Source organism: Mugil cephalus, chromosome 15, assembly GCF_022458985.1.
Source record: "Mugil cephalus isolate CIBA_MC_2020 chromosome 15, CIBA_Mcephalus_1.1, whole genome shotgun sequence".
In the NCBI taxonomy this organism is placed as follows: Eukaryota; Metazoa; Chordata; class Actinopteri; order Mugiliformes; family Mugilidae; genus Mugil; species Mugil cephalus.
In genome coordinates, this window is record NC_061784.1 from 898171 (window position 1) to 909619 (window position 11449).

At 35.8% G+C, this 11449-nt stretch overlaps 1 protein-coding gene across 5 annotated transcripts in view; it reads right to left on the reverse strand.

The window, feature by feature from the left end:
- Nucleotides 1-11449, reverse strand: part of nrxn2a (neurexin 2a) — a 143647-nt gene that overhangs the window by 102279 nt on the left and 29919 nt on the right. For all 5 annotated transcript variants that reach the window (XM_047606584.1, XM_047606586.1, XM_047606583.1 and 2 more), the window contains exons 2-3: nt 5416-6545; nt 321-341 (exon numbers count right to left, since the gene is read on the reverse strand). In XM_047606584.1, the coding sequence (XP_047462540.1) occupies nt 321-341; nt 5416-6118 (724 nt within the window). In that variant the 5' untranslated portion in view covers nt 6119-6545. The remainder of the gene's footprint in view (nt 1-320; nt 342-5415; nt 6546-11449) is intronic.

Below are 11449 nucleotides of genomic sequence, written 5' to 3' on the forward strand. Positions count from 1 at the left end.
ATGCAGTATATGAATGTTATCCATGTCGTGTGACACCCACATACTCTGCAGACCTTTGTAGTCACCTTGAGAACACTGATTATACATTTCAGCATTCAGCACATTTGCCACTTTTCCCTTGGTGACCTGGTGACCGGTGATAGTATATCTCTGTTCAGCTTAATTTGTTGGATGTCAGAACTGCAGTCCAAACTGACAATAACAAACTGATAATAACCTGATGAAAGTCTCACACCGATGATGCGGTAAAAGCCTTTGCAAATAAGAGCATCATAAAAAACAAATTAAGCTCATGTTCATTGTATAATGCATTGTCTTACCTTCAGCTTCTTTCTGGACAGCTGCAGGAGAGAAGAAAAACAGGCACATTACATTTTTGACATCATCACAATAAAAAGTATTAATCTTCTATCAATTTACTGTGTACATCTCCTGTGGCTCAGTAGGTAGAGCGGGTTGTCCACAAACCGAAGGGTTAGCGGTTTGTGTGCCATATGCTGAAGTGTCCTTGAGCAAGACACTAAACCCCCACTTGCTCCCAGTGCATCTGGCACTGGTGTGTGAATGTGTGTGTGCTTGTGTGAATGCATAGGTGGATGTGTCTCTGACTGTAAAAGCGCTTTGAGTACCTTTGAGTAGGTAGAAAAGCACTATATAAAAGGACAATACACAAAATTACAATAATGATTAAGTATCACGCTTTGCTCAGTCTTTCTGCTTCTGACTATTTCTCAAGATGCCAGACGACAAATCATCCAGAACCTCCGATATACTGGTCATCAATATAATGTATAGTATGTAGATAAGGAATTAAAAAAAAACTGACAATAATAGTGACAGTGTATCACAACTGTAACATGTAACATGACTTATATAAAGAGATGGAAGACTACTACTATATAGTCCACCCTAAAAAAGTAAAACTAAAAAATCTAAAAGAGCCAGTACCAAGGTTTCCTTTAATCATTTTAATGAGTTAGGACCACAAAATATTTTTAAAATATTGCCACTAAGACATTACACATTAATTCGTGGACAAGTATTTTGGTCATTGCTATCTTGGCAAACATGACCATGGTTGAGTGTTTGGAGATTGAGCAGAAGCTGGCATGCTAAATCAACAAAAACTCCTATCAGCTTTATTTGCTTATATGTATACTGTAGAATACTCATAATGTTACTCCACAAAGTTTAAATACTCTCATCATTTCACTACTTAGTCTACTCACTGTACTGTGTACAATCTTGCACACTATCTGTTATATATCCGTTTGCAATTCAATACTTTTTGTTGCAATTTAATACTTAGGTTTGTCGTACAACACTGTTTGTTTCAATCCAGTTACTTTTTGTTGCAAATTGTTGCAAAGTCACCAGTTATTTTTTCTTGTTTTTTGTTTAGATGCTGGCTCAAGTCACCTCAGCCATGGACATTGAGTGGATCAAACCAATGGACCAAAGTTGCTCAAACCACATCACAGATCACCATACTACTACATACTATGAATGCGCAGTTAATACTGACGTTGCCTGCGCTCTAAAGCACACACTGCTTTATCATCCATTTAAACATAAATGGGACCATAATTTACAAAATGAACAACATGCAGTACTAAAGAATACATTAAACTAGTAATTGAGACCTGCAACTTGTTCAACTTGTTAGGAGAATGTTTACTGTGGTAATAAACCAAATGAGGAGTAGTTCTATACAATCAGACTTGCAGCCTGGGGAGACTCCCACTACTGTTAACAGCTTTAAAGCACTTCAGCATTAGCTTCACTTGTCACACCAGAAGGCAACAGTCATCTTTATATAGTCAGTATAGAAACGACACCTTCACCTTGTGGAAGAAGACTGAAGGCTCTCCAGTCCATGTGACATAAATGATTGTCATTTTTAAGAGGGACACCTATAGGGCCTGTCCAGACCTTGCATTAAGAACTGCTTTGGGCAATGTGATCAGTTTTAGGTAGTGTGTTCAGACCTGGCATTAACATGTGCCCTAATGCATCTCCAGATCCAATCTCAGTTTTGCGTTCTGTTCTGGTTTGACTTGTGTAGCAATCACTTTCTATCAGGGACAGAATCCAGAGTTTTCCAAGCCTAATGTCTTGTTTGTTTAACATGTCTGACATATTTCTATTCATAAAGGCAAGTGCTAATGTTTATAACATGGATTACAAAGGGATGTTGCTCATTCAGCATTAAAACTACTCACAATGAAAAATAAATTTTAGTTACTTATTATTATGGGTATGTTACAATGTATCATAAAAGCTTGACATATAACAAAGACTAAGTAGCTCAGTGGTTAATTTGTTACATCATGCTGCCGTTATAATAAAGAGACACTACTTTTAACTGACAACCTCCACAACTGCCTCCATTTGGACTCCTCCAGATTCTTTCAGTTTCAGTGCTATAGTTCATTCAGTTTAAGGTTTCAGTGACTCTGGAGTAGGATGAAGGAAAGTTAATGAGGTAGTTTCATATATACTATATATTTATATATACTATTACATAGTTAACACAGCAGCAAAAGGAGCATCATCTACAATACATAAAGTTACATCAATTACAGGTACACTATACTTTTTAATGCTATACATCAGTGGTTCTCAACTGGTCTGGCTTCAGGACTCTTAATCACCCCTTAATGACAAGCTGCAACCCAAATCAAAGAAAAATTTCAACTTCTCAAATTTACTGAATGAAAAGATTGTGCAGTTTGAACCCGAAACAGTAGAATATAATAATTACAATTTGAAACCCCCAAAAAAACAAAATGACCAGGGAGTGGTGGTGCAAGAGAGGAAACTATTGCCTTTTGCACTAATTTAACTGCAAGTATTGTTCTATTCAGTCACTTATTCAAGCACTAATCATAAGGCTGATATGACAATCAAAACATTTCACTAACTGACATTTTTAACAGACTGAGTTGGAGTTTTCATGCAAAATATGTAAAATAAAAAAAAGTGCAACCTCTGTGAAATCTTAACGAAAAATTAAACAACTTTAATTATATAGCTTTAGCTGAGAGTCTTCACGTACAGAAACTATGACAGCCAATTCAGTACTACAGAAAAAAATTCTGAGTCTAAAGATCCTTACTGGGACTTGAACCCCAATGTTACATGTGGGAGTGGTGCTCGTAGTGCTGAATAAGCATTATCTTAACATGGACAGCCTAACGTTGTTTCCAATGTGACTTAAGCTGCATCCATGTTTTCTAGTTTTGTCCAACAAATGTTTCAAATCCACAATTCCTTGTTGGGTCCATGCCCTATCTGTTCCAAAAAGCAAGCACTGAAAACAGAAAAGTGAATTCTTGGCTACACTTGCTATTAGCCAAACATTTCTTTCAAACCAACACAATTTTTTTTTTCCCTTTGAGTTATTTGAACATCGTTTGGTTGATGTGATCCCAGTCTCTTAACTAACTTTCCTCCAAAGTCAATGAGGAAAATGGATTAGAAATCAAGTCTGCCCCGTTCATGCTAATGCCACCACAGCTAAACTTCTTCTCCCCGCTCCCACTCTGGTATCAGCTCTTTTAACCAATGGCCACTGGCCTGAGAGCTGACTGACTTAGCCCAAATGATCAGTAAATGGTGGGGGCATGACATGACAACTGCCAATCACTTACAGAAATTAAATGAATGGAAACGGACTGGAGGCATTGGGGCTGTAAAAACTCAGCCCATTTAGAGATATTATGTTTTTCTTCTGACTTTTTGGTGCTGTTGCTACCCTTGGTTTCACCAAAGTCTGTTGTACATTATTTAAAAAAAAAAAAAAAAATTCTCATCTTTTTTGTGCTAAGGTTGGGAGGGATTAGCCCCGGTAGACCATTTATACCAGCCATTCCTGGTGATATGTAATTTGTTAAGTTTTGCCTCGTACTGGTCTTTTTGTATCTGTTTAAAGTGCAGTAAACTTTGATGGCCTGAAAGCAGCGCTGGCGCTGTCCATTTTCCTCAGAGTTTTCCTGCCAATATGGCGGTGTTAACAAAAAAGTCACACTACCAAAGGAATGCAGACACATATGGACACATGAGACCCTGACTACCTCCAATTGTGGTCAGAGATCTGATACCTGAAAAGATTGTGGTAAATGGTCTTGCTCTTATATAGCGCTTTTCTACCTACTCAAAGGTACTCAAAGCGCTTTTACAGTCAGAGACACATCCACCCATTCGCTCACACAAGCACACACACATTCACACACCAATGCCAGTTGCACTGGGAGCAACTGGGGGTTCAGTGTCTTGCTCAAGGACACTTTGCATATGGGGATCCCTCGCTAACCCTTCGGTTCATGGACAACCCACTCTACCTACTGAGCCATAGCCGCCCCAGCAGATAGGATCTTCATGGAAGGTCTGAAAAAAAGGTTGGACCAACTAGCCGACTAGTCTAGTATTCACATAACAAAGAGAAGGAGGCTGCAAATCAATCAAGGTCAATAGACCTTTAGCTGTTATGGCTTCGGAGATACACCGTTTTACTATTACTATTACTATTACTATTACTATTAGATGCTATTGAAGGATTCCAGTTTACATAGGCTAAGTAATCTAGTCTAGTGCTGCTGTATTCTATTTTTTTATTTATTTATTTTTTTGGACATGAAAGACGCATATTAGAGTTGTCGGATGGTGACGGTGTTTATGGTGTTGACATGGACTGTGTGACACTCTGCGATATGTATTCACATCAAGAATGGATGTCATAGTTGCATTACTTTCCACTGTGTTTTTATGTGTGACGCCATCGACTAGTAGATGCTGAGTCGACCTTTGATATATTTAAAAAAATCTTAAGTTGTTCCATCCCTAAGTCTGAACAGGCCAAAAAGTGTTTTGCAAAGTTTCAAAAGCTCGCTTTATAACATACTAACATGCTAATGCTTTTGTTTTGCAGATTCTCCAGAATTAAAAAAAAAAAAATACATCTAGCCTGTTAGATGTCTCAGTGTTGAAAACAGGCAAGCAGCCATCGCATTAGAAGGCTGTTATCCTCTGACCCGACTGCCGAGAAAGCTAGACTCACATACTCAAGTAGACTTTAAGTACTGCTGTAGTGTGCTCCAGTCCGGATTGCTGTTAAGTGGGATTTATTGATTATTCTCTAGAGCTCAATGCAGGTACGGACTATATTTAACATGATATTAATAAGATATTAGAACCATTTACAATATTCTAGAATAGAAACAATGGATTTCAGAGGCATCATCATCATTACCAAATAATATGCCTCCACACCAGTAAAAATATAGTTTCATATAATAGATTTCCCCACTGTGTGATAAATTAAAGGATTATCTTATCTTATAAACAGCACGGAGTAAAAAATACAATGCTAAAAATACAATGCCGCCACAAATAGAAGAGTGACATTGTTCTTACCCTCATGGCAGTATCTGCCCCTGTAGCTGGTATTGATACAGTCGCAGAGGACCTCTCCTTCGTTCACAGAGCACAGCCCGTTGTTGCTGCAGGGAGAGTGTGTGCCACATATGTACTCCAAATCATTATGAACAGCTTGACCATCCAACAGTATCGGTAGTGCCTCCCCCAGTTTCAAATTGGCTATGAAACCCTGGAATGGTGGCTCATATTTGACAGTGCTTGAAGTCAGTGCTGAGAGACGCACATCAGGTGAAATCCCGCCTACGTAGAGGTCACTGGCCACAACCATCTCTTTTCTTTTTGACTTCACCTCAGCCACTTTCTCCTCGTTGTCCACCACCAGTCTGGTTTCTCTGTAATTGCGGGAGAGAAGGACTCTGTGCCAGCGCTGATCATTGATATTGGTCTCGGTGTGCAGGGTTGCTGGTTCTGCGCAATGGATGGTGAAGCGCATTTGCAGTCTCCCTTCTTCAATTAGAAGCTCCAGGAAGTCGCAGTTGCCCCCGTCGTCAAGATAGAGCACCAAGGCTTTGCTGATGTTGGTTTTCAAAATAAAACTGAGCTCACCTGTTGTTTTAGTGTCCCACTGGCCATAGCGTGTCCACTGACCAGGAACCCCCTCATATTCCAAAGCTATTCCTGTAAGCACCAATCCCACTAACAACAATAACCAGGAAGTCTTGCTTTTACACCTGCCCATGATGGTTACTATCTACTATTGTACTACTAATGCTCCCTATTTATTTATTTATATATATATATGTGTGTATATATACAGGTGTGAGAAAATGTTTTCAAGTGTCTATAATTGTTTTAAATCAGCATAAAGTTTTTTCACAACTATTTTCTTTAGACTTGAGTGTCTATCCTGATTCTTTTTGCTATCTTTCCATTGGCAACATGTGACAAAATGAACAACTGAGACACAATGCACAATAGTTTGGATCTACTTTGGAACAGCTGAGAAAGATAACAAGCAACACAACTGATCCACAAAACTGTGTGCTTCCTCGTCTTCGCCATCTAGTGTCTTGGCCTCCATCCAGCACTGTTCTTGTCAGTTCTCCATGGGTTAGCTAGGGACACAACCTGGGTCCAGACTCCATTCTCTTCAGCGCCCCACCATCCTAAGACATAAAACAAGAAAGTGTTATGAATAGCTGGAAACATTACAAAGCACAGATTGTACCATAAAGGAAATGTACAAAAGTAGTTGACGAAACAGTGTCCAAGGTGATTCCAGGGCGCCACCAGGAATTTTTGGTCTCATGAAAAAAATCACATATAGTTGTGTGTAGACAATGCTCCACTACCAGATTGCAAATATTTTAGTAGATATATTTTTTGGTGCAGCTGCTGCAAGCTGATAAAAGGGGCAGAGACAAAGACAAAATTCCCGTGGAGGGGGTCATAATGTTTTGGGAAGACTCAGTATTCTGTTGCCACAGCGACCAGGTCCACAGCTGGGCCAGAGCAGCTGCGTTAATGAGGGCCCCTCTCCTAAACTGTAATGCTGTAAATATCTGAGGGCGTCATAATGTTATGGTGGTCTATTTTGAATAAGAGAGCACACTGGTGGGGCAAATTTGGGTGTGGAGTTATGGAGTTAAATCTGCCCTCCTTCCCCTCCTTCTGTTGCCCTGTTACCAGGGCCACAGCTGCTACCTGAATAGCTGAAAGCAGCCCATACAGATCTAAAGGTCTCTATGGGCTGCATCACTGTGAACAACAAGTTAATTTCTACCACTCACAAACTATAGACTCTATAGTATAGAGGGTACACATCTTTCTTGCAGAATAACTGGGTCACATACTGGCACCCTTTTTGTCTCTCTGTTCGCTCTCCTTTTTTTTTTTTTAAAAAAAAAAAGATTTTCCTTTACTAGTGGGCAGCATTGTGACTGATCTATCAACTACGGACTGTCTGCTAATGATGTGAGAATTGATACAGCAATATCAATACTTCCGATACAGGTCTTAATGCTCTAAACTCGATTCTCAAATCAAAATATCGATACTTTCAATACTTCAGTCATTTTGAGTCATTTATTGAGTTGTGGTAACACAACAAACCTTGTGAAACACCTCAAGTTAATCCACAATGTGGCATTTATGATGAGATGGTCAGAAGAGGAGAGCACAGTGTCAGAATGTCATATATTTTATAGCAGTTCTTAATAGTTAAATAATAATTTATTTTAATGGTCTTATTATTTTACTTTTTTTTAAGTATTTGAAACAGCATTTGCACATTTTGAATTGTGTCCTCTGTTTGGTTTTGCTGTTGTTGTATTAGCTTGGCTATATAGTAAATGAGAACTGATAATTTAAAAGATAAAACTCTGGGTTATTCTATGCTCCCCTCAAAAGAAAGGGACAAAACTCAAAGAAATTTATGGCTTCAGGCCATAAAAAAATAAAACAGGTGGACAAAGGTGTAAAGCCGTGGGACCCTGATAGTCGATATGTGTACGTGTGTGGCACTTAATGTGTTAACATTTAATCACTTAATCACTTTGAATTATGATGCTAACATTAGCTAATATCAGTCAGCAGAGTTCTTAGTTATAATTAAAAAAAATAAATAAAATAAATTTAACATTTCATGTTAAAAAATCTAAGTAAAGAGTGTTGATGCTGAATTGAAATGACAGTAGGTGTCACACCGTGGTGAGGGTGTCTTGTCTTGGGTTTGTTTTGTCCTGTCATTTCCTGTTTTATTTTGAAAAATAATTCTCCTCTCGTTTCAGGTCCCTTGCCCTTCCTCATGTGTCTCAGTCTGATTGTCCTAAGTGTTTCCACCTGTCCCCTATTTCCCTCCATGTGTTTAAGTAGTCTGTGTTCCCCTTGTCTTGTGCCAGAGTGTCATCGTCCTTGTCCTGCACCAGAGCCTTGTTCCATGTCCACAGCCATAGTAGCTGCCCAAGTAAGCCGTTTATACCTCTCGAAGAGTGATTTTTTGTTTGTTAATTCTTTCCATAGTTTAGATTCATAGTCCTTCGGTTTTCCTCCATTTGGAGCGTTTTGTGTTTCTCGATTTGTTTCTTTTGATTAGAGTTTTTTCCTCCTCCTGGAGAGTTTTTCGTTTCTCAATATTCAGAGTTAGTGTCTAGGTTTTTATAGCCATTTGTTTGTCACTCTGTCTGAGTTCTCTGGTGAATTCAATAAAAGCCTTTTTGTTATTCAATATCTCTGTATCTGAGTCCTGCTTTGAGTCTCGGCCTGACAGTAGGTAACGACAGTTCATAAAGTTAAAGTTAACAAAAGGGTTAATGTTGGCTAAGTAAATTAATTTAACATTACGAAATGATTTTGAATTGATGACAGATGTCATACATTACCCAGAAATTCAATGAGGTAAGAGTAAATGTCCCGGTACGACACCTCGGAACACTAATTAGGCTCGTTCACCATTTCGATCAGTAGGCTATATGGACACACAGCCATCGTTCAGCAACTACATTATATATGTGAATACAAATGCTAGCAATGCAAAATAAACAGTGACGGGAATTTTTGTTTACTGTGCCAGTGGTTCACCCAAATTAGGATGTGGCTTAATCTAAACATTTTCCAGGCTGAAACTGATGATGCATTACATATTATTCTGACCTGATATGAAGTTTGCTGTTCTGTTCTGCCTCCAGCTAACACTGTGACGTCACAGTGACATAGTCCATGAAGGGGTTTATATGGCACCACTGGCCAGATTGCAAAACCAATTAAAGGAGGCATGTTTTGCAAAGCTCCTGGAAGTTCACATGAGTTTTATAATGTTAAAGGCTGGGAGAAACCTGTTAAAGAATGGTGGAGCTTCTCATTACCAAGTCCTTTTTCAACATTTCAATTTCTGTTTTGAGGGGGTTTTCGTCTGGAGCCGCTGAACTTCCCTTCATCCTCCTCTCCACCCTCCTCCTTGTCAGTGCATCTTCTACAATAGCGACCAAAGCAACTTGCATATCTGATGTAAGAAGTGATGTAAAATAAAGATGGCGGAGAGTACACCCCAAAACGTATCAGAAGTGCATTTAAAAAGCTAATTTTCTTTAACATAACTTTTTTTTTTGTGTTACACAATGTTTTATTTCTGTATTATTATATTAAATATTTTCACATACAGTATACTATGTTGGTGTCTATTCCGTTTGTTTCATGTCCTCCTTTAAGGAGGGAATCAGATGGAAGGGAGAGTTTCTATTGTACTGAAGATTTCAAAAGTGTATCTGTGTGTGTGTGTGTGTTATAGTTGTGTGTGTTATGTTTATATGTTTATTAGTATATATAGTGTGTGTTATTTATATGGTATATATTATATATTATGTTGTGTATATATGTATTATATATGTGTGTGTATATGTGATTATATGTTGTTATTGTGTATTGTTGTATATTTTATTATATTGTGTGTGTGATATATATGTGTATATATTTATTGTTTGTTGTATGTTTGTTAAAAGTATTATGTTGTTATATATATATATTGTGTGTGTATATATGTGTATATATTTTGTGTTAATTGATATATGTGTGTATATATGTGTATATATATATGTGTGTGTATATATGTGTTATATATATGTGTGTGTATATATGTGTATATATATATTGTGTGTATATATAGTGTATATATATATGTGTGTGTATATATTGTGTATATTATATGTGTGGTATATATGTGTATATTATTGTGTGAATATTGTTAGATATATATTGTGGTAATATAATATGTGTGTGTATAATGTGTATATATATATGTGTGATGTATATATGTGTAATATATATGTGTGTGTTATGTATATAATATGTGTGATATTTATTATATGTGTGTGTATATATGTGTTATATATATATGTGTGTGTGTATAATGTGTATATATATATGTGTGTGTATATATGTGTATATATATATTGTGTGTATATATGTGTTATATATATATGTGTGTGATTATATGTGTATATTAAAGTGTGGTAAATGTATAATATATGTGTGTGTATATATGTGTATATATATTGTGTGGTGTATATATGGCTATATATATGTGTATTGTAGTATTTTATATAAATGTTGTATATATGGTTAATATGTATGTGTGATATATATAATATGTGTTTATATATATTTTGTGTGTTTATATTGTGTATATTTATGATATGTAGTAAGTTGTATATATGTGTATATTATTTGTGTGTTATTGTGTGATATAATGTGTGGTATATATGTGTTTATATATATATTGTGTGTGTATATTGTTATATATTGTGTGTGTATATATGTTTTAATTATATATGTGTGTGTATATATGTGTATATATATATGTTGTGTGTATATATGTGTATATTATATATGTGTTGATGTGTATATATGTGTATATATTATGATATGTGTGTATATATGTATATATGTATATATGTGTGTATATATTGTGTATATATGTGTGTGTATATTGTGTTATATATGTGTGTTATATATGTGTTATATATTTGTGTATATATTATATGTGTGTGTATATGTGTTATATATATGTGTGTGTATATGTGTATATATATATGTGTGTGTATATTTGGTATATATATGTGTGTATATGTGTGTATATATGTGTGTTATATTGTGTATTTGTGTATATATGTGTTATATATTGATATTTGTGTGTATATATATGTTGTATATATATGTGTTATATGTGTGTATATATTGTGTATATATGTGTGTATATGTTTATATGTGTGTTATATATGTATATATGTGTGTGTGTATATTATGTTGATATATATGTGTGATGTATATATGTGTATATTTTATGTATATTGTGTGTATTAGTTATTGTATATATGTGTGTAATATATTATATATGGTGTTATATATATGTGTAATATATATGTATATATATATGTTTATATATGTGTGTATATATGTATATATATATGTGTGTATATGTTATATATATGTGTTGTATATTGTATATATATATGTGTGTGTATATATATATATATGTGTGTGTATATATTATTGTGTGTTATATATATATATGTGT